The sequence below is a fragment of the Rhinolophus sinicus genome, linkage group LG07 (genome assembly GCF_036562045.2).
Source record: "Rhinolophus sinicus isolate RSC01 linkage group LG07, ASM3656204v1, whole genome shotgun sequence".
Taxonomy (NCBI): Eukaryota; Metazoa; Chordata; class Mammalia; order Chiroptera; family Rhinolophidae; genus Rhinolophus; species Rhinolophus sinicus.
This window is the reverse complement of record NC_133757.1, coordinates 4,936,724-4,958,243: the sequence shown is the minus strand read 5'-3', so window position 1 is coordinate 4,958,243 and position 21,520 is coordinate 4,936,724. Positions and strand designations below refer to the sequence as shown.

The 21,520-nt window shown below is 43.9% G+C and overlaps 1 protein-coding gene across 1 annotated transcript in view; it reads right to left on the bottom strand.

Annotated features, from left to right (window-relative positions):
* ADAM12 (ADAM metallopeptidase domain 12) overlaps window positions 1-21,520 on the bottom strand; it is a 324,013-nt gene that overhangs the window by 99,442 nt on the left and 203,051 nt on the right. Inside the window, exon 5 of the mRNA XM_074338816.1 lies at window positions 8,807-8,883. Within this exon, the coding sequence (XP_074194917.1) occupies window positions 8,807-8,883 (77 nt within the window). The remainder of the gene's footprint in view (window positions 1-8,806; window positions 8,884-21,520) is intronic.

Below are 21,520 nucleotides of genomic sequence, written 5' to 3'. Positions count from 1 at the left end.
GGAAAGAGAGTCACAGCACAGAAGTCAAGGTCAAATTGACTTTACAGCCTCTCTAAGCTAATTTCTCTCTCAATATGATCTACTGCACTCTAAAGATGTTTTAAAAATTCACATTGCCTGGGATCAACTTTCATCGACCACTTGATGGCTTGCGGAGAGCGTATCATTCCACCAATATTTAGTGAACGCCTATAACGCGCCAGGTTCTAGGCACTGTTAGGTTGGGCCCCGGGCCCTGCCTTCTTGGAGCTCACAGTCTAGCAGACAGGAAAACGGTCAAGGTCATCTCTGTGACTTTTTGGCTCTTTAGACAACTTTGTTGCGGGCCATTTAGGATGAGCTATGAGATCTGGAAAATACATATCTATCCCGGTCAGTGAACACAGACAGTCGAGCTCTGCGGTGCCGGGGAGGGAGCTGATCACAAGGGGTCCGTCGTACCCGGCCCTGCAGGAAGGCTCAGCTCATTTCCCAGCTCTTGCCTCTCCCTCTGCCTTGTTTTCCTCCTGATTCTTTTCTTTCTACTTTCTCAGCTGAGATTTCTGGTGAATTTCTTCAAGTGGGTCAATTCAACTTGCTTTTAAAATTGTAGATAATAACACTGTATCAAAGCAGAACTTTTTTTGTTTTGTTTTGTTTTGTTTTGCTTTTTTAAACCATGGTTATGTTTGCCCTGATCACTAAGTTGCAAATAATTACTTTCATTATAATGGTTATTTCTGATTCCATGGACTGTAATACTGGGCAATTCTATCCTTTGAAAACAAGTTGACTGAGTGTTTTTTCAGCAGTATGGGGACAAGAAGTATGCCTGCATTTTGTGTTTTATTTGATGTCATTATATAAAATTTAGTGTTGTAAACTTTATATACACATTTAAAATAATACAAGACTTTAAAGGAATATAAGTGTGCATGTACTTATTCAGGTACCAAATAGACTCATATCTGAATGTTTTGACTTAATTGGACTTTTAAAAGCATTTTGTGCTGTCGCCCACATCCAAGGCCAGTGCCAAGAGCGCCAGGAGCTACAAGAAATGCATCACAAATGTTCTTACAACAGGGCGGGTGAAAGGACAGCAAGGCACAATAACCGACTGTAAATGCGGCAAGGGACAACAGACCCTTAAGACAGGGATGGAAACAAATACTAATGAAGCATCTGCTAAGTGACAGAACTACACTCGATAAGCAAAGGGCTGTCTGTGATGTAACCGGAGGTAGGGTTGAGCTGCGTAATGAGGGGTATTTGGGAGGCCAGGGTGGGCTTCATGGAGGAGGCATTATTTGATTTGGGTCTTGGTGGAGTGATGCTTCCAAAGCCAAATGAGAGGTGGGGAGGGAACTGTGTCCCAGACAGAGGGACAGTGAGATAAAGACGTGTGGGGCATGTTCGGGAAACAGCTGGAGAACAGTGTGGCTGGAATAGATAGATTTCCTCAGGGTAGAGGACGATGGAAAAAGAAGGTTGGATTCAAATTGTGCAAAAGGTTTAGTGGAACCAATATGAAATGTGGAATCGGCGAGACTTGGGTTTAAGATGGAGTTTTACCCATTGTAGCCGAGGGACCAGGGGGAAGCCACTTCCACCGTCTTCCCGTCTTCCTCCATCGTCTGAGGAGTGCAGTACCTGCCATGGCTTTAGAGAGCATCAGGCGAGGCCATGCAAAAGCCCTGTGTAACTGCAGGGGCCGCCTCTCTCTCCAGACGGCAGCTGTGACTGGGAAGTGGGGTGACAGCATCACGTGACAGGAGGAGGAGGCCCCTGATGCTTGCGCCTCAGGCCCTCAGTCAGATGCTCTGTAAAACGATGGCAATGACACCTGCCCCTGTCCTCATGACAGCGGTGATGATGAGTAATAAAGTCTGACATACCCTGATTGTTAGCACCACCCCACAGGGTATCCTAAACCCCATTTAAAAGTGAAATTACTATTACACCCAGTATCTAGTTTCAGCTCTAGTTGCCTCATCTATTAAAAGTGAATGCTTGGCTTGCGTGTATTAAAACAGGTGGGTCCTTAAGAAATGAAGCCTAGTCTTAAGCACCATGCCCACAGGTGATGGGAAAACTCTAGGCTTATTCCAACACCGTGAGCCCCCAAGACTCTCGGTGCCAGACTATCTGAGTAGGAACCGAGAGGGCGGAGCAAGAGAACCAGCAGAAACGGTGGGAGGCAGCTCAGCACGTGCTGTAGCCTGGGAGCTGGGAGGGGGTGGGGATGTGGCGTCCATGAAAAAATCAGGACACGGGGACACGGCTGCGTTGATGCTCTAGGGCTGGACACCTGTCCCATCACAAACACAGCAGGTTAGCGCCACCAGGGCGGGAGCAGGATTCTCTGCCATCAACACAGGCCCTCCGGTCAGTGCACAGCAGAGCTGAGATATGCACACGGGGTCGCCCACGGCGAGGCTCAGGCGCTCACCAGCGTGGGGGCGGGGCCGAGGGGAGGCACCAAACTGCAAGAGCAAATGAGGACAGAATGGAGGAGGAGGAGCATGCGCACTGCATGGAAACTCTGGGGCGGGGGAGGGGGTGCTGAGCATCTTGGGGAGACATACAATGCGGTACAAAGTTAATTTATGGCCTGAACTGCCATTTGACTTGGAGTCCTCTCAAAGGAAGAATCAACTGTATGGCTGCACTTGCTTTGAAACCCCGTTTCCACCTTGCACTTCATTCCCTCTGTTTAGGGAGCTGTTTCCTCTTTAACTCCCCCTTTCTGCCTTAGGCTTTTTTCCTCCCCTTCAAGCTTCGGATGAAGGAGGATGCTTGCTTGCTTTCGTCCTCTCTTCTCTGTCCCAGGACAGTTTTTGTTCCCTGCGCATCTTGGACCAGGCCTTTTTGAAGCAATGAGGGATGGTCCGTCTCTGTTTTTTTCGATGCAAAACTCTAATCGGCTGGGTTCTAATTAACGCGTCCCCTGGGACACTCGAGTTTTCCTCCACATTCCCAGATATGAATGTATTTTGGGGTCACCTCATATTTAATGTAATTTTTAATCCCTACTTTCTTTCTCAGAATCGGCCAGGCCAGTCCCACCAGAGCTGCCTTTTCCCATTGTTCCCAGCCTGCTTCCAGTCTCCTGCCAGTGAGTAGCTGATGGCATGCAGCTTTCTGTCTGGTCGGCTTCTCCACTTGCAAGATCACCAAGTTTACTACATAACTCTGGAATTTTCTGTTGATGCACGGTCTGCTGCTTTTGTAACAACAGCTCAGAGATCTGGGAAGTGAAAATCCTCAGGAGCACCAGCCCCACACGAGGTTCCCCATTATACTCTTCTCACCCCGTCTTGGGGGTCAACTCCACACGACACAGCCCTTACTCTTCTGACTTTTCCGGAAATCCCAGCCACAAGTATGGCACAGAATTCCTCTGAGCCAAATTATGGTCTGTGCCAGGTGCCTGGGAGGGAAGGTTCTCCAGGTGTTGAAGACCTGGCAGATGCTGAGACTCAGACATGCTGCACACTCCGGTCAGAGACGACCCCTCTGTGCAGGAGGAACGAGGCATCCTGATAGTTTACCTGCCCGTCTGGGGGGCAGGCCTGGGAAGAAGGGTCGGGAGACGTGACCCACCGAGGGGCATGGCCCAGCACAGATGGCAGATTTGTCCTACTTGACTATTACTCTGGGAATACTCTACCCAGTTCATTTTCATTTTGGAAGCTAATTAGTTATGTCACTGGATTGTAAATTGTTTTATTGATTGTAAAAAAGAAGCTATTAGAATTGCCTTGGAGAGACCTCCTTTCTCTTCAGCCATCAAGAATTTGCTATCCCTCTGAAAATCACCTGTAAATTATCAGACCAATCCGCATGCCTCCATTGATGCCTGATCTCAGTTTTGATAATTCCAAACTCCTTCATAATCGTGTGGAAGCTGCGGTTGGAGGACGCCTGTTTGTTCCTGAGCATCCCGGCCTCACCTGTCCTTCTCCTGGCAGAAGCTCACTGGTTTTCCTCATAACATGTTAAACCAGAGCACTGTACCCACCACTGGCCACTGTGATTGTTTCAGGGCCCATGACTCTCAGGCCAACGAGATGCATGCTCTTTGCTGAGCTGGAAAGAAGGGCCCTCATTTGTCTACCTGCCGTCTGAAGATGTAAGCCTAGGGCTGCCTGCAGCCCCTTTGTCACCACAAAAATAAACCCTGCCTGAGAATGAAGCCAATGCAGAAAGTAGAGGCTCGAGATGGACAGAGAAAGGACTCTGACAGCATCAGTTATGGCCTGGATCCAGCACGCCTGAAGCCTCCTCAGGAGTTTTTAGTAGCACGGGTCTACACATTTTGTCTGGCTTTAAGCCAGTTTGAATGAGCTGTTTTGTTCTTTACACACATTGGCTTTTTATGTTAACTTGAAGGTTGGAAATACCTAGCCTTCAATAAATGGCCTTAGAACAAACAGGTCCACCACAGGTGTAGGGTGATGGTGATTTCCAGGTGTGTGGTCCTGGCCACCATGGCCTGTATGTGTTCACTCTGGTTCCCTTAGGAGCAGGGTGGCTTTGCATGGGATTAACCCAGAAGTACTACTGCATGAACACACCTGCCCGGCTGGCCCCATCCAGGAACCAAAGAATGTGAGATTCTCAATAGATTGATGGTTTCTCCACTGACTGCTCACTTGAGGTCAGATACAGGGCTGGGCTTCCCTATAGGTCATTGCATTTATTTTCAAAGCTGCCATCTCAGCTAGAGACTTGGTCTCCATTTTTAAACACGAGGAAACTGGGGCTCAGAGAAGTCCAGTGACTTGTCCACTGTCACACAGCTAGTTCATTGCTCGGACTACCATGTGCTAGGGAGAGAATGCCTATCCATCGGACTCAGATCATCCATCTCAAGCTGGTCATTCGCTTTCATCCCAGAGGCCACCAGGTCTGACCCCATCTGTCCATCATCTCTCTCCTCCAGGAGCCTGGGCCCTGGTGCTCCATGAATACTGAGCCCTTGTCCCCACACAACTCTCTAATCCTCTGACTCCACCCTCAGTCCCTTTGCCCCGCAAACCTTCCTGCCGTGTTCTTGGGGCTCATGGCCCATCCTCACACTCCCCGTCCCCGACCCTTTCCTGACCATTCTCCTCACCTCCTTCAGTCTGGCTGAAACCTGGCTGACGCCCGTGGACACCACATCCCCAACAGCCTTCCCAGATCCTTCGCTGTCCTAATTCCTTCCCTTGTGCCCCTCAGTGCCTCGCTAAGGAGCAGTCGTCATCTTTCTCTAAATCATCACTTCCAAGCTCTGTCCTCCTCTTGTTCCCATCATCGTCTAGACTTGTAAGTGTACTGGAGACCCCACCCAGTCACTGACCTTCCCACAGCTTCCTCATTCAGTAGCAGGAACTCGGTCCTTGAGTATGTCAGTGCCTTATGCTACCTCAGGGGAGAGAGTCTGAGACACAGAGCACTGGTGCAGAAGGCAATGGTTAGAAGCTTACGCAAGTGCTAGAGTCGCCTGCCTAACACTTTGAAAATGTTTCTAGACTCTTGCATGGCCACATCCTTGGACTCTTTGTCCAGGTCCCCATCTCTCATCGAGATTACTGTGAAGGCGCCTAGCTAAGCTCCTGCAGACATCCCCTGCAGTCTAGTTCTATCTCGGAAGCCAGACTGACCCTGTGAAAATGTTAAGTCAGATCTCAGCTCAAAGCTCCTATGACACCTGTCACAGCCAGGAGAGAGGCCAAAGGCCATCTGGTGGCCTTCAAGGCCCCCGTGGTCCTCCTGTTCTACTTCCCCTCTGACCTCATCTTCCACTGCCTTTTCCTCCCTGCTCCCCTCCCTCTACACCGGCCACCTTGCTGCTCTGCAAGTGTCAGAGGTTTCCACACACTGTACCCTCTGCCAGCAACATACTTCCTGTAGACACCTGCGTGGCTCACCTTCAGTGCTGGCACTGGGGAAGTGCTCAAGAAATGCTTACTGAATGGATGACTGGAGAGCCACAAATCAAACAACAGCACAGCTCCATTCGCTTATCAGATTCTCAGATGTTTTAAAGTTCAGTCGGGTAATGTAAATGGGATATTAAAACTTCTTAAAAGTAACACATGCAGAAATGTGTGTGTGTGTGTGTGTGTGTGTACACACTCACTGAAATGAGACAAAAAGAGACTCAAGTCTGTATCTTCTGATGTGGAGAGACAGGCAGGGCCAGGGGACAAAAGCAAGCTGTAGAGTGATGTGTTTGATGTGTCTCTATTTTATAAAAATAGACAAATACACACTCCAATCCCTGCCTGAGTGTTTGCCTGCACAGGAGTGAGGAGAAAGCAGGGAGGGGAATACTGCGTTTGCTGCCACGTCTCACCTGAGTGGGGCTGGAGTAAGTGGGGGAGGATTAGCTTTTGTGCACACAGGAGTCCCCTGTTATCCACAGAGGATACGTTCCAAGACCCCCAGTGGGTGCCTGAAACCACAGACAGTACCGAACCATAAACATGTTATGTTTTTTCCCCTATATACATACCTATGATGAAATTTAATTTACAAATTAGGCACAGTAAGAGATTAACAACAACTAACAATAAAATAGAACAATTATAACAATATGCCATAATAAAAGTTATGTGGATGCCTTTGGGGCCACTATTAAGTAAAGTAAGGGGGACCTGAACACAAGCCTTATGATACCATGACAGTGAATCTGATAACTGAGGTGGCCACTTAGTGACTACCAGGCGGGAGCACCTACAGCCTGGGGTGACTCACGTCCTGGTGGGAAGGAGCGGGACACCTGTCATTTCATCACACTACTTAGGAGGGCGCGTGATTTAAAACTTATCCATTACTTGCATCTGGAATTTTCCATTTAATATTTTCAGACCCGTTGAGCTCAGGTAACTGAAACCACTGATGAGGGCGGCTAATGCATTGTTAGATCCCAATGGTAAATACTTAAAAATAAGTCCGATATATCAAGGACTGGGAAGATGTGAGGAAACAGAACTCTCATACTCTGAGGGTCAGTGGAAATTGGGGCAGATGCTGTGAAGAACAAGCGGCAGGAAAAGTGAGGGCCTGAGGCTCTCTGAGCCGTGTCCCCTCTTCCAGGCACCTGCACTCCTGCCACGTGCCCAGAAATGCTCCCTCAAGGCGCAGTGCAGTGAGAACCGGAAACCACGTAAACGCACAGCATGGCGGGTAGACGAGACGCGGCCTGCTTGGAGGGGGTGTGCTAGGCAATGGTTCCAGGAAGGAACCAGTTCTGTGGGAGCCAAAGAGGATGCCAAACACAGAAAGACTACACCCTGCGACAGAGACACCCTCGCTCCACACTGGTCACCGTCCAGGTGACCTGTGTCATGCAGTGTGGTCAGTGGCTTGGAAGGACCCATGTTTGATGCTAAAAGGGGGCTCCTGCTAAAGTCGGATGTCCCATGTCACATCAGAGATTTTTACCCACAAATGTGTGCCGTCAATAAGGCTGTGGCCAAAGTGAGTACTTGTTAATTCAGGGATATTTGTTAAATGCCTGCCCTGGGTCAGGATCAACATGAGGCAAGATTTGCAAGAGCGCCCGTTCCCCGTTGACTTGTAGGGAGGCGCCTGTCTGTCACGGGCAGCTGTGAAAACCCTAATGAGGCCAGGGAAGTCATCATTCACTACGTTTGCAAAGATTGATTGACTTGTGTCTTGTGCGTGTGCAGTGTTATGTGTGGTAAGTTGTGTAAGGTGTGTTGTGTGTGGCATGTCGTAGGTGTTGTGATAGGTGCGTGTGTGGTATGTCGCGTGTGGCATAGTGAGCGTCCTGTGTGGTATGTCGTGGGTTGTGTGTGTTGTCATGTGTGTGGTGTGGTATGTCGTGTGTGGCATAGTGAGCGTCCTGTGTGGTATGTCGTGGGTTGTGTGTGTTGTCATGTGTGTGGTGTGGTATGTCGTGTGTGGCATAGTGAGCGTCCTGTGTGGTATGTCGTGGGTTGTGTGTGTTGTCATGTGTGTGGTGTGGTATGTGTGTTGTGTGTCTAGAGACTCACTCCCCTCAACCCCACACAGAACTCACAAAGCTGCAGCGGTTACTGCTGACACAGGAGGCACCTGACTGACGCAAGCTGGCACATGTCCCCAGGCCCTTCACGCCCTTCTCCTCCCTCCCACAGAACCACTCTGCTGCCACGGGCCAAAGCAAAGCAGGACTGGGAGGATACAAGTTGTCAGTTCACAAACTCAATAAATAAATTCAATGAAAAGGCGGAGGCAGCTGGAAGTTTATCAAACAAACTGTTTTTCCTGGGGACATAAGAGTCAACCGTGACTTGGAAGGAGGGGCTGTGAGCAAAGACCAGGGTTGGCCTGCCCCGTGGGAAGGTGACTGCTTCTTGCATCGGGCCACAACCTAGCAGCAAAGCCCTTGCTCTCCATGCCTGTGTTCAAACATCTGGGTCTGTGTTGAATTTGTTCCTTTTCTTTGGCTCCTAATGAGAGGAGGCCTTTTTATGTTTACTAAGCAAGCAGCTCAGACGCTACCTAATGTCCTATCTTTTACCACTGGCAATTGTCAAGCATCAAAGTCACATGAATGAAAGAGTCACAGGACCCTGGGATGCTGAGACTCAGCCAGTTCACTCACTCTTAGCATCCCAGGCCTGAGAACAACCCTGACAAAAGTGCCGGGAAAGAGAAACGGTGGTCCTGGGTGAGGTGTGCTCTTGGGAGCTCTCGAGCGAGGGCCTTTTGTGTGGGGCCAGCGGGAAGCGTGGCCCATCATTTGCTTTCACGTGGACAGGAAAAGGAAGAGGTGGTCTGCCGGGCTTCCACTTCCGCCAGAGCCATCGTCCTCACGGTCACTTACCTGAGACCAGAACAGGTGCTGAGGCTGACCATCGAACCCGAATGTCCTTGCACATGTCCGTGGTAGTAACAATGACCCTGAAAGCAGGAGAGAGCCGGATCAGGCATAATGTTTTCTTGCCCCCTCACAGTGACCCACCTGCCTCAGATCATCTTCACTCTTTTCTAGCTATAGAATTGTCTTTTGCATAAAACATTCAAGCAGGCGTCATAATAGATCGTGCTAAATAAGCCCAATGTGACCCAGTCAGGGTCTACGGCTAGAATATCTGATTTACTTAGAGGTTATCGAGAGGGTTTTAAAATGCACCGCAGTTCCAGCCTCGTCTCCCCAACACCCTTCAGAAAAGCCTTGATGCCGAATGTTCGACAAAACGCAGCAGCAGGAAAAATCGCACTGACATCACCCTTTACCCTCATGTAAATTGTCTCCTGGAATGAGATGAGGAAATGTATGGGGTATTTAAACACACGGTGAAATGCAGTAAAATGAGGTCTAAATCTATGAGTTATGAAAACAGAGAAGCTGATGAGAGAGAGGGCGAGAGGTAAGGAGACGGGGGGACCTCACTGAATCGCCCGATTGAGAGTGGAACATCTAACTCAGCAGGAAAGAAAAATCAAAAGATCTTCCAAGTCTACGACAAAAGTCCCCGTGTGACATGCCTGCAATAATCCACTTCTTTAATAATGTCACTGCTTGCAGAAAGAAACCACAGCATGGCACTTCCTTAATGAAGACGGTTATCTGTCCAGAATGACGGTTAATTTCACTGTTGAACAAAGTTTATGTTGTGGCCCCTAAGTGGTGGACTGGCAAGCAACGGGTGGGTACACTCAGCGCTCTTCATTCGAGTCCTCTGAATGCCAGGGGCATGTGGTCCCGGCATCAAAGGGCTGCGTCTTCTAAGGTGAACCTGAGGTGGACATGGGTTTCAGCCCGTCTGCCTGTGTGCCTGCCTTAGCTAGCACACAGCTGCTTCACTCGTAACAATAGTAATTCTCTTGTTCCAAGACAGGGCTTAGCATACAGTTGTTCTGTCCAACAGAAACAAAATTGCGAAGACCACCTTGAGTTTGCTAAGAAAGAGGACCAGCTAACACTGAGTGGCCGAGGAAATTGAAGACGTCCATAAGAAAGGGGCCAAGATTATCTCTGTCACTGAGCAGAGGACAAAATTCTGGGCTCATCTGAAAGGCATCTGACTGAGGGAGCGGGGAGTGGTGCAGGACACGTTATTTTGACTTTCCTTATTGATTCCAGAAGTTCTTTATATTTTCAGGATATTATTACTTTGCCTGATATTATGTGAGATATCTCTTTAACTCATGTATGATTTTTTTGTTGTAGAGTTTCCAATTTTTATTGTCAAAGGTATCCAACTTTCTCTTGATGCATTTTGTGTTGTGTGTAACGTGGCTTTCTTCAAGGCATGTATAGGTCCACCTTTATTTCCTTCTATTTCTATAGACGTACAGTTAGCTCTTTATCTGGAATTTATTTTTGTGGGGGTGTGAGGTTGAAATCTAACTTTACCCACAAACCATGAGTCAGTTCTTCTCCACCACCATTTTCTTTTTCTTACTGATTTGAAATGCTACCTTGTCACATATCGAATATCCACATCCGTACTTGGCTTCAATTCTGTACTCCCTGAGCTACTCCACTGAGGCACACTCCATCTGTCCACTCCTGTGCCGGTACCACACCGTCTTAGTTACCACTGATCTAGAGTACATTTTGATGTCCGAGTATTAAGATTCAATTCACATACCATACAATTCACCTTTTAAAAGCACACAATTAGTGGGTCTTAGTATATTCATAACATTGTGCAGCCACCCTCACTCTCTATTTCCCAAACATTGTCATCACTCCAAAAAGAAACCTCAGGCCTGTTGGCAGTTACTGCCCATGACCCCCTCCCCAACCACTGGCAGCCCCTAATCTACTTCCTGTCTCTATGGATTTGCCTACTCTACTCATTTCATCTTGTGTCAGTGGAATCATAGTATGTGGCCTTTGTGTCTGGCTTCTTTCACTGAGCATGTTTTCAAGGTCTATTCCCGTTACGTCAGGTATCAGTACTTCAATCTTTTTTATCCCAAATAAAATTACATTGTATAGATATACCAGATTTTATTTCTCCATTCATCAGTAGATGGGTATTTGCGTTGTGTCCACCCATTGGTTATTATAAGATAAGCTGCCGTGAAGATTTGTGTACAAGTTTATGTGTGGACATATGTTTTCAGTTCTCTTGGGGATACAAGTAGGTATATGAGTATATGCCTACAAGTGGAATTGCTGGATCATGCGGTAACTCTATGTTTAAATGTAGAAGCACTCTCAAACTGTTTTCCCAAGCAGCTGACCCATTTCACCTTCATAGTATATGGGAGGAATGCATGAGCGTTCCAAATTCTCCACATCCTCACTAACACCTCCTGTTTATTCTAGTGTATGCGCAGTGCTACCTCACTGTGGCTTTGATTTCATTGTCCTAATGACCAATGACATTGAGCATCTTTTCACATGCTTGTTGGCCATCTGTACATCTTTGGAGGAATGGTTATTCAAATCCTTTGCCTATTTTTAAACTGGGTTATTGTCTTTTTATTGTTGAGTTAGAAGATTTCTTTATATATTCTGTATACTAGGCCCTCCTCTGATCTGATTTACAAATACTGTCTCCCATTTTATGGGTTGTCTTTTCACTTTCTTTCTCATGTATTTCGAAGCACAAAAGCTATCGTTTTCTTTGGTTGCTTATGCTTTAGGTGCCATGTCTAAAAAATCATTATCTGACTTAAGGTGATGAAGATTTACTTTTCTGAGTTTTACAGGTTTAGTTCTTACATTTAGATCTTTGATCCACTTTGAATTGATTTTTGTGGATGGCTTGGAGTAGGAGCCCAATTTCACTCTTTTCTGCAGGTAAATATCCAGATGTCCAGCACCATTTGTTAAAAGACTATTCTTTCCCCAATTTGTCTTGGCACTCTTATTGAGAGCAAGTTTTCTTTGGGTACTATTCACTTTTTCAAAAGGTCGTAGGCTATTGTTGCCTATTTTCTCTTTCAGGTGAGTTTTAGAATAAAATTTTAAGCTCCCTAATAATCCATTGAGATTTCTGCTTGGACTACATTGAATGTATAGGTCAGTTTAGTAAGAACTTGTAGTTTTATCATGAAGAGTTTTCCTATTCATGTACATGGTATGTCTCTCCATGTAATGAGGACATTTTTATGTCCTCCAGTCTAATTTTCGTTTATTTTTTCATATGGCTATTAGAATGTTTTCATTAGGCTGACGCCTAGGTATGGTACATGTTTGTTAATATCATGCATAGGATCTTTTTTCTATTACAACTTACACATGGTAATTTTTAATGTAAAGAAAAGCTTTTGTTATTTTAAGTTTATCTTGTATCAGACCCTTCGCTGAACCATCTTATCAGCTTAATAGTTTGTAGCATATCTTGGATTTTTTGTGTTTTTGATTATATCAACTACAAACAATGAAAGTTTCGTGGTCTCCTTTTTGACCCCCATCCAACATGGAGTCCAACATTGAGGAATGGAATGGCTAGGTGTCCAGGGGCAAAGGCGGGAAGGGGACTTGCCCACAGAGGGAAAGCATGGGCAAAGACGGTGGTCTTGGGGTAGGGGTGGCAGCTCTGGCACAGGGTTATTTCTGCGTGGCTGTACAAGTCAGGGAGAGCATGACACTCACAGTGCCTTGTCCAGCCCCTGGCCAGTGTGTCCTCTTCAGTGAGCACATGGCTTAGGAAAGAATGCATGAGGAAGAGTCGTGGGGAACACCTGCCCAGGCTGCCCTTCCGGCAACTAGCTGGGCGGTGGGGGACCTTACTGCCAGCCTGCCCCCTTAGCTTTCATGTGAAATAACTTCTGAAAGGCTCCATGGTCCCCTCTCTGTCTCTAGATAACTCTAGCTTGGGTACTTAAGGGAGGTGTGATAATTTTCTAAATATAAGGGCATCACGTAACTGGATTAAAAGGCTCCCGGGACCACTCTGCACAGGGTAAGGGGATTTCAGTTCTGGGCACCCAGCAGGCATGCCAGAGCTGAGACAAGTCAGAAAGTGAAAGGACAGCAGCTGATGTTAGAGTAGGCCGCTGGGGTAACCAGAATCACTGGGTTTTGACAGTTATATATTTTTGGGGGTCCCATATGGTATAAAATTGCCTCATTTTTAGAGCATGTGAAATGTTGGTACAAGCAGCTAAGTATTGGTTAAAAAAGAAAAAAACAAAATGGTGACTATAATCTTAATTACTGACCTCTGAAATTTCAAACTCATTTATTTCCAGTCTCAATTTATTTTTAATAGATTATTTATCAAGTGTACTTTCAAATTAAATACCCAGACATATAAGCTCATTAAAGTGTGAGCTGAGTACAAATTACTGCAAAATTAATTTTCAGTTCAACAACTAGGTTGAAGTATTGCTCATAAAAGAGGAGGGGGTAGATTTTAGCTCTCATAAGCTGGTACTGATACAATCCTACCTCTCTTGGTCATGACCAGAGTTAACGACTTATTTCTTATCTCTAAGACTACTTTTCATTTTCCTTCAGACAGTGGACTAGCAAGTCCATTGCTCACTGACTAATTGAAGAAGCAATTAACGTCTTTGATCGCTAAGCATAATTACCAAAACTCCAATTCCAGATTTGCCAGGACAATTTCCATTTCCTGAAGTTTCATTCTCTTTCCATATGATTCACTAAATGTTTAAACAAATGTGATTTCATTTTTATCACGTAGGAAGTCATCACATTAATTCTCAACTCTGAAAGACATGCTCATCACACCATGTGTCCCATAATGATTTGGGGAATTTGATTACAGGGAGCGAAGGAGGCATACCCTCCGCCCTCTGGGGGGGGTATGACCCCCTTTGGGGGTGGCTGAGGAAGCAGGGGGAGCAGTGCAGGCAGCATCATCTTCAGGGGACAGCAGTGCTCACTCAGGAAGGTCTCCAGGTAAGTGTATGTTCCCATATCCGAGGAACAGGTTGCCTCCCATGGACTGATGCTAAGAGGCAGGCACCTGCCAGGTCTGTGGATTCATAAACACTTGTCCTGTTGGATGTGGATGTGGCCACACCAGTGACAGACATGGCAGGTGTCCATCACACTAGGAGGTCTGTGGCCCAGGGTCCATGCATCTATTGATCACAACAATGACACTTGCAAACTTTTCCAAACTGTAGCCCCTTTCCATTGCCTCAAGCATTTTGAGCTGTGATGTGTCTTTCTTTTTGTCACGCTCATGTCTGTACCAAGACTTTGTCCTATAAGCATAGTCGTCTTCATTCAGTTCTGCTGATCTAATACATTCTATTTCTACCAGCAAAACATAGCACAGAAAATAGTCCCAAACATGCACAACCACAGAATTACATCTTTTCCTTTACAAAACCTCTAACCATGTATTTTATATACTTATTACTTAACCTAATGCATTTCTCCACTCCAGTAAAATAAATGTTCCTTCTGTTTAATACTATCCATCAAATATAATGGTGGGTAAGAGGAAGATGGAATAAAAACTCTTGAGCTGGAAAATAGTAGCTCTCAAGTCTAACCCACATGGGAAGTAAACTCAAAATTCTGTTACCCAACTCCCAGAGGACTAGAAAGGAATTTTCTATGTTAAATTGCTAACAAACATGGGCTGACCTTGTGATTCAAAAGGTCTCAGGGCAGACCTTTAACAGAGCTACGTTGGGTGAAGAGATTACACAGGACCAACCTCAGGGGCCATCCCATTATTTTGCTGTGCTGGAATTCTGCAGCAGAGAGTATGTGTGTAGGAAATTGTGTTCACACTCTTTGGGACCTGGACACAGTGTATCTGCCATAGTGAGGTCACTGGGTTGACTGTGAGTTAGAAGTCTTGGGGTTTGAGACTCAGAGTCTCAGTTTTTTATCTGTAAAATGAGATTGACACTTGTCGCCCTAGGTTTTAGGGATCAAACAAACATTACCCGAAGAAGCAATCTGTGAAATGTAAGGCATCATTACAGATTGGGAACACGAAAACATGCCGTAAGCTCTACTTTCCACCTGCCTACTTCCTCTGCAGTGGACTCTAGCTCAGGCTCAGTGAACTTTTGTAGAATGAACGAATGAGCATGTATGAGAGACACTGACCCATTAGAGAAGGGAGTCTGATTTTCTTACCCTCCCTCACTCAGCTCCAAATCATCTTGAATGTGGTGTGGGACTTTGTATCAATGCTCCAAAATAGACAGGAGAAGCTTGGAAGCCAGACTCAGGAGAGCTAAGGAGCCAAATGCTATTTCATGGAGACTTACTCCTCCTAAGAACTCAGTTCTCAGCACAGTGGATCAACCTTTTCCTTGCCCATAGTCTACTCTCTCATTCTATTATGATGATATTTGAGGGATTTAAGCGGAAACAGAAGCTCCAGGGTGGTTAAGAATGGTGAACTAATCATTAAACCAGAGCAGTGGGATGACGTCATAAAAATGGCAGTGTGAGGTGAGCCTCTCGAAATTTCCCCTGGAATTTACAACAAATTGAACAACTATAACTCCACGAAGGACTCCCAGCACAGCAGACGGACAAGACAAAGACGCTCACTACTGAATTCACCTAAAAGTGGGCAAATTGCGAGAGCAGGGGAGGAGGGAAGGGAGAAGTGCAGAGATGGGGCTGAGCAGGCACAGGACGCAGACCTAGCTCAGTGCTCCAAGGTCGCTGCATCCTGGAACTATCGCAGCTGCAGGAGAGGTAAGAACTTGGACCCAGGGCTCCGTTTATCGCCCACAGGGCTAGGGGACAGCACATAACACGGCTGAACCCAACGCTCATGGCAGAGACCTCAGAGAAAAGACTGAGGGAAGAAGGCTGAAAACGGTGGTTTAAGCCATCACTGCTACATTGAATGGAAGCCTTAGGCACTGGGACTAGCCACCCCCTCCCTGCCCTCCCAGAGCTCACCCCGCCCCCACCTGCCCAGTCCTAGAAGTGAAACAGTAGCAGTGTCAGATCAAAAGAACAGAATATTTGTAGTTTTGAGAATTGTGGTCTGCAGACACAGATTTGCAGCCCAACTAGTTCTGGCAAAGGGGAGGGAGCTGTGGAAGCAGGATTGGTTGTGGTGGTGGTCACCGCCATTGCTCTGGGCCACCTCTTACAACCCACCCTGCCCCGTCCCCATCTACTCCTGCAGGCGGATCCCTGCAGGAGTAAACAGAGCTGCTGAAACATTCGGGCTCTGAATCTGGTGCTGGAAGAGCTTTGGAACTTCAGAAGCTCTCCACATTCCCCCACAGAGGCGGCGCCCTATGACCCAGGCAAACTGTTCACAGAGGAGAAGCCCACTTTCCAGGGCTTTGTGAGAAGCTGGAATAGTGCAGAGAAAATGTAACACTACAGTGTGAGAGAGAATAAAAGGCTGCAGTCAGAGAGAAAATAAAACACTCTACAAACACCTACTGGAAAACAAAAGAAAGACCTCTTCCTATCAACCTGTTGCAGAACCCACTCCTGCAGATGTCTAGGAAGAGAAATAATAAATCACTTATGGCCATGAATAACCGAGGTAAGACAGCTCAGAAAGAAAATGAAAAGTATCCAGAAAATGAACTTAAAGACAAGGGAATATGTGACTTAAATGACAGAGAATTCAAGATTGCAGTTCTGAAAAAACTCAACAAGATGCAAGAAAACACAGACAGGCAATTTAATGAACTCAGAAACACAATCAAAGAACAAAATGAACATTTTACCAAAGAGATTGAAATTTTAAAAAAGAACCAAATAGAATTTCTGAAGATTAAGAACTCAGTAAAAGAAATGAACACTGAAATAGCCACCTTAGGTAGTAGAGTTGACCAGATGGAGGAAAGAATCAGTGACATCGAAGATAGAAATCTGGAAATCACATGGATGGAAGAAGAAAGAGACTTGAGACTTAAAAGAAATGAAAGAACTCTACAAGAACTTTCTGACTCCATCAGAAAGAGCAATATAAGAATAATGGGCATACCAGAAGGAGAAGAAAAAGAGAAGGTGACAGAGAGTATATTCAAACAAATAGTCAATTAGAACTTCCCATCCTTGTGGAAAGAAGTGGATCCTCAAATCCAAGTAGCAAATAGAACACCTAATTACCTCAACCCCAACAGGCCTTCTCCAAGGCACATTGTATTGAAGCTGTCAAAAATTAATGACAAAGAAAGAATCCTCAAGGCAGCCAGGGAAAAGAAGACCGTAAACTACAAAGGAAAGCCCATTAGATTATGATCAGATTATTCAGCAGAAATGCTACAAGCCAGGAGGGAGTGGAATCAAATATTCAAACTATTGAAAGAGAGAAATTATGAGCCAAGAATAATATATCCAGCAAAGATATCCTTTAGATATGAAGGAGGAATAAAGACCTTTCCAGACATACAGAAGCTGAAGGAATTTTCTAACACACGACCTGCCCAACAAGAAATACTGAAGGAGGCTATTCGACCAGCATAAATAGGGATAATCTGTGACAAGCAAAACATAAAGGAGGGGAGAGGAAAGCCCAAACTGGAATATGGGAATGGAGAAAGTAAGCATGCTGAAGAAAATGGAATATTCTAAATCTGAAACTTTCTTTTACATAAGCTTAATGGTAACCACTCAAAAAAAATCCAGAACTGAAATATATAATGCAATAAAAGAGGAAACAGAGGGGAAAATCATAGAATACCACCACACAGAAATAGACAACAACAAAAGGCAAAGAAACAATGGAGACACAGACTTACCATAAAACCAAAGATAGAATGATAGGAAATCCTCACATATCAATAATCACCATAAATGTAAATGGACTGAACTCACCAATAGAAAGGCACAGAGTAGCAGATTGGATCAAAAAGCTAAACCCAACAATATACTGCCTCCAAGAGACACATCTCAGCTACAAGGACAAATATAGACTCAAAGTGAAAAGGTGGAAATTGACACTCCACGCAAATGGTATACAGAGAAAATCAGGTGTATCCATACTGATATCAGATGAGATAGACTCCAGGATAGAAAAGGTAACAAGAGACAAAGATGGACATTTCATAATGATAAAGGGGACTATCCAACAAGAAGACATAACAGTCATCAATATTTATGCCCCCAATCAGGAAGCACCGAAATATACCAAGCAACTACCAAGAGACCTAAAGGGAGAAATTGACCAAAACACAATTATAGTAGGGGACCTAGATACATCATTGACAGCTATGGATAGATCATCCAAACAGAAAATAAATAACGAAATAGCAGCCCTAAATGACACATTAGATGAAATGGACAGAATTGACATTTATAGAGCACTTCATCCTAGAACATCAGACAATACATTTTTTTTCTAGTGTACATGGAACATTCTCAAGGATAGAACATATATTGGGATATAAAACTAGCCTCAGCAAATTTAAGGAGATTGAAATCATACCAAGCATATTCTTTGATCACAAGTCTTTGACATTGGATATCAACTGCAAAAAGAAAGCAGGAAAACCCACAAATATGTGGAGATTAAACAACATACTTTTAAAGAACGACTGGGTCAAAGAAGAGATAAGAGGAGACATCAAAAGGTACAGAGAAACAAATGAGAATGGAAATACATCTTACCAAAATTTTGGGATGCAGCAAAAGCAGTTTTAAGAGGGAAATTTATATCATTACAGGCCTATCCCAAGAAAGAAGAAAAATCCCAGGTAAATAACCTCACATTACACCTTAAAGAACTAGAAAAAGAAGAACAAATGAAACCCAAGGTCAGCAGAAGAAAGGAAATAATAAAAATCAGAGCAGAACTAAATGAAATAGAGAAAAAAAGACAACAGAAAAAATTAGTGTGACAAAGAGCTGGTTCTTTGAAAAGATTAATAAAATTGACAAACTCTTGGCTAGACTCACTAACATAAAAAGAGAAAAGACACAAACAAACAAAATGAGAAATGAAAGAGGGAAGTTATCACGGACACCACAGAAATACAAAGGATCATCCAAGAATACTATGAAGGACTATATGCCACCAAATTCAATAACCTAAAAGAAATGGACAAGTTCTTAGAAACATATAGCCTTCCTAGGCTGAACCATGAAGAACTAGAAAATCTAAACAGACTGATCACCAGTGAGGAAATTGTATCAGTCATTCAAAACCTTCCCAAAAGCAAAAGTCTGGGACCAGATGGCTTCACTGGTGAATTCTACCAAACCTTCAAAGAGGATCTAATGCCAATCCTGCTCAAACTCTTCCAAAAAATTGAAGGAGAGACAGTACTCCCTAACTCATTTTATGAGGCCAACATTACCCTGATACCAAAACCTGGTAAGGACAGCACAAAAAAGAAAACTACAGACCAATATCTCTGATGAATACAGATGCAAAAATCCTAAACAAAATTCTAGCAAATCGAATGCAACAATGCATTAAAAAGATTATTCATCACGACCAAGTGGGGTTCATCCCAGGGGCACAAGGATGGTTCAACATCCACAAATCCATCAATGTGATACATCACATAAACAAAATAAAGGACAAAAATCATATGATTATATCAATTGATGCAGAAAAAGCATTTGACAAGATACAACATCCATTTATGATTAAAACACTTAATAAAATAGGTATAGAAGGAAAATACCTTAATATAATAAAGGCCATATATGACAAGCCCTCTGCTAATCTCATAATTAATGGTCAAAAACTGCAGCCCTTTGTTCTACATTCAGGAACACGACAGGGCTGTCCCCTATCACCTCTGCTTTTCAACATAAGGACTTGGAAGTCCTCACCAGAGCAATCAGGCAAGAGAAAGAAATAAAAGGCATCCATATTGGGAATGAAGAAGTTAAACTGTCAATCTTTGTCGATGAAATGATGTTATATATAGAAAACCATAAAGACTCCACCAAAAAGCTATTAGAAACAATAAACAAATACAGTAAAGTGGCCAGCTACAAAATCAACGTACGGAAGTCCATTGTATTCCTATATACTAACAACGAAATCTCAGAAAAAGAAATAAAAAAAAAACCACAATTCTTTTTGCAATTGCAACAAAAACAATACCTAGGAATAAATTTAACCAAGGATGTGAAAGACCTATATGCTGAAAACTATAAGACATTTTAAAAAGAAATTGAAGAAGACACAAAGAAATGGAAAGACATCCCGTGCTCAAGGCTTGGAAGAATCAACATAGTTATAATGGTCGTATTACCCAAAGCGATATACAGATTTAATGCAATCTCCATCAAAATCCCAATGGCATTTTTTTAAAGAAACAGAACAAAAAATCATCAGATTTGCATGGAACCACAAAAGACCCTGAATAGCCAAAGCAATCTTAAGAAAAAGGACAATACTGGAGGTATCACACTCCTTGACTTTAGCTTGTACTACAGGGCAACAATAATCAAAACAGCATGGTATTGGCAGAAAAACAGACACGTAGACCAATTGAATAGAATTGAGAACACAGAAATAAACCGTCATAAATATGTACAGGTAATTTTTGACAAAGAAGCAAAAGCATACAATGGAGAAAAGACGGCCTTTTCAATAAATGGTGCTGGGAGAAGTGGAAAGCCACATGCAAAAGAATGAAAGTGGACTGCTATCTGTCACCTTGTACCAAAATTAATTCAAAATGGATCAAAGACCTAAGCATAAGATCTGAAACAATAAAGTGCATAGAAGAAAACATAGGTACTAAACTTATGGATCTTGGGTTCAAAGAGCATTTTATGAATTTGACTCCAAAGGCAAAGGAAGTAAAAGCTAAAATAAATAAATGGGACTATATCAAACTTAAAAGCCTCTGCACAGGAAAAAAAACCATTGACAAAATAAAGAGGCAACCAACTGAATGGGAGAAGATTTTTGCAAACACCACCTCCGATAAAGGGTTAATATCCAAAATATACAAGGAACTCATACAACTCAACAACAAACAACTCAACTGAGAAATAAATGGGCAGAGGACCTGAAGAGACATTTCTCCAAAGAGGACACACAAATGGCAAACAGACATATGAAAAATTGCTCAACATCACTAATCATCAGAGAAATGCAAATAAAAACCACAATGAGATATCATGTCACCCCAGTTAGAATGGCTATCATCAACAAGACAAATAGTAACAAGTGTTGGAGAGGCTGTGGAGAAAAAGGAACCCTCATACACTTTTGATGGGAATGTAGACTGGTGCATCTGCTATAGAAGGTAGTGTGGAGGTTCCTGAAAAAATTACAAATAGAATTACCATATGACCCAGCAATCCCTCTCCTGGGTATCTACCCAAAAAATCTGAAAACATTTATCCATAAAGACATGTGTGCTCCAATTTTCATTGTAGCTTTATTTACAGTGGCAAAGACATGGAAACAACCAAAATGTCCTTCGATAGATGAATGGATAAAGAAGTTGTGGTATATATACACAATGGAATACTATTCGGCTGTAAGAAAAGATGAAATAGAACCATTTGTGACAACATGGATGGATCTTGAGAGCATAATGCTAAGCGAAATAAGACAGAAAAAGTAGAGAACCATATGATTTCACTGATATGTGGTATATAAATCTGAAGACAACAAAAGAACCAGACAAATGAAGGAACAAAAACTCATAGACATAGACAATAGTTTAGGGGTTACCA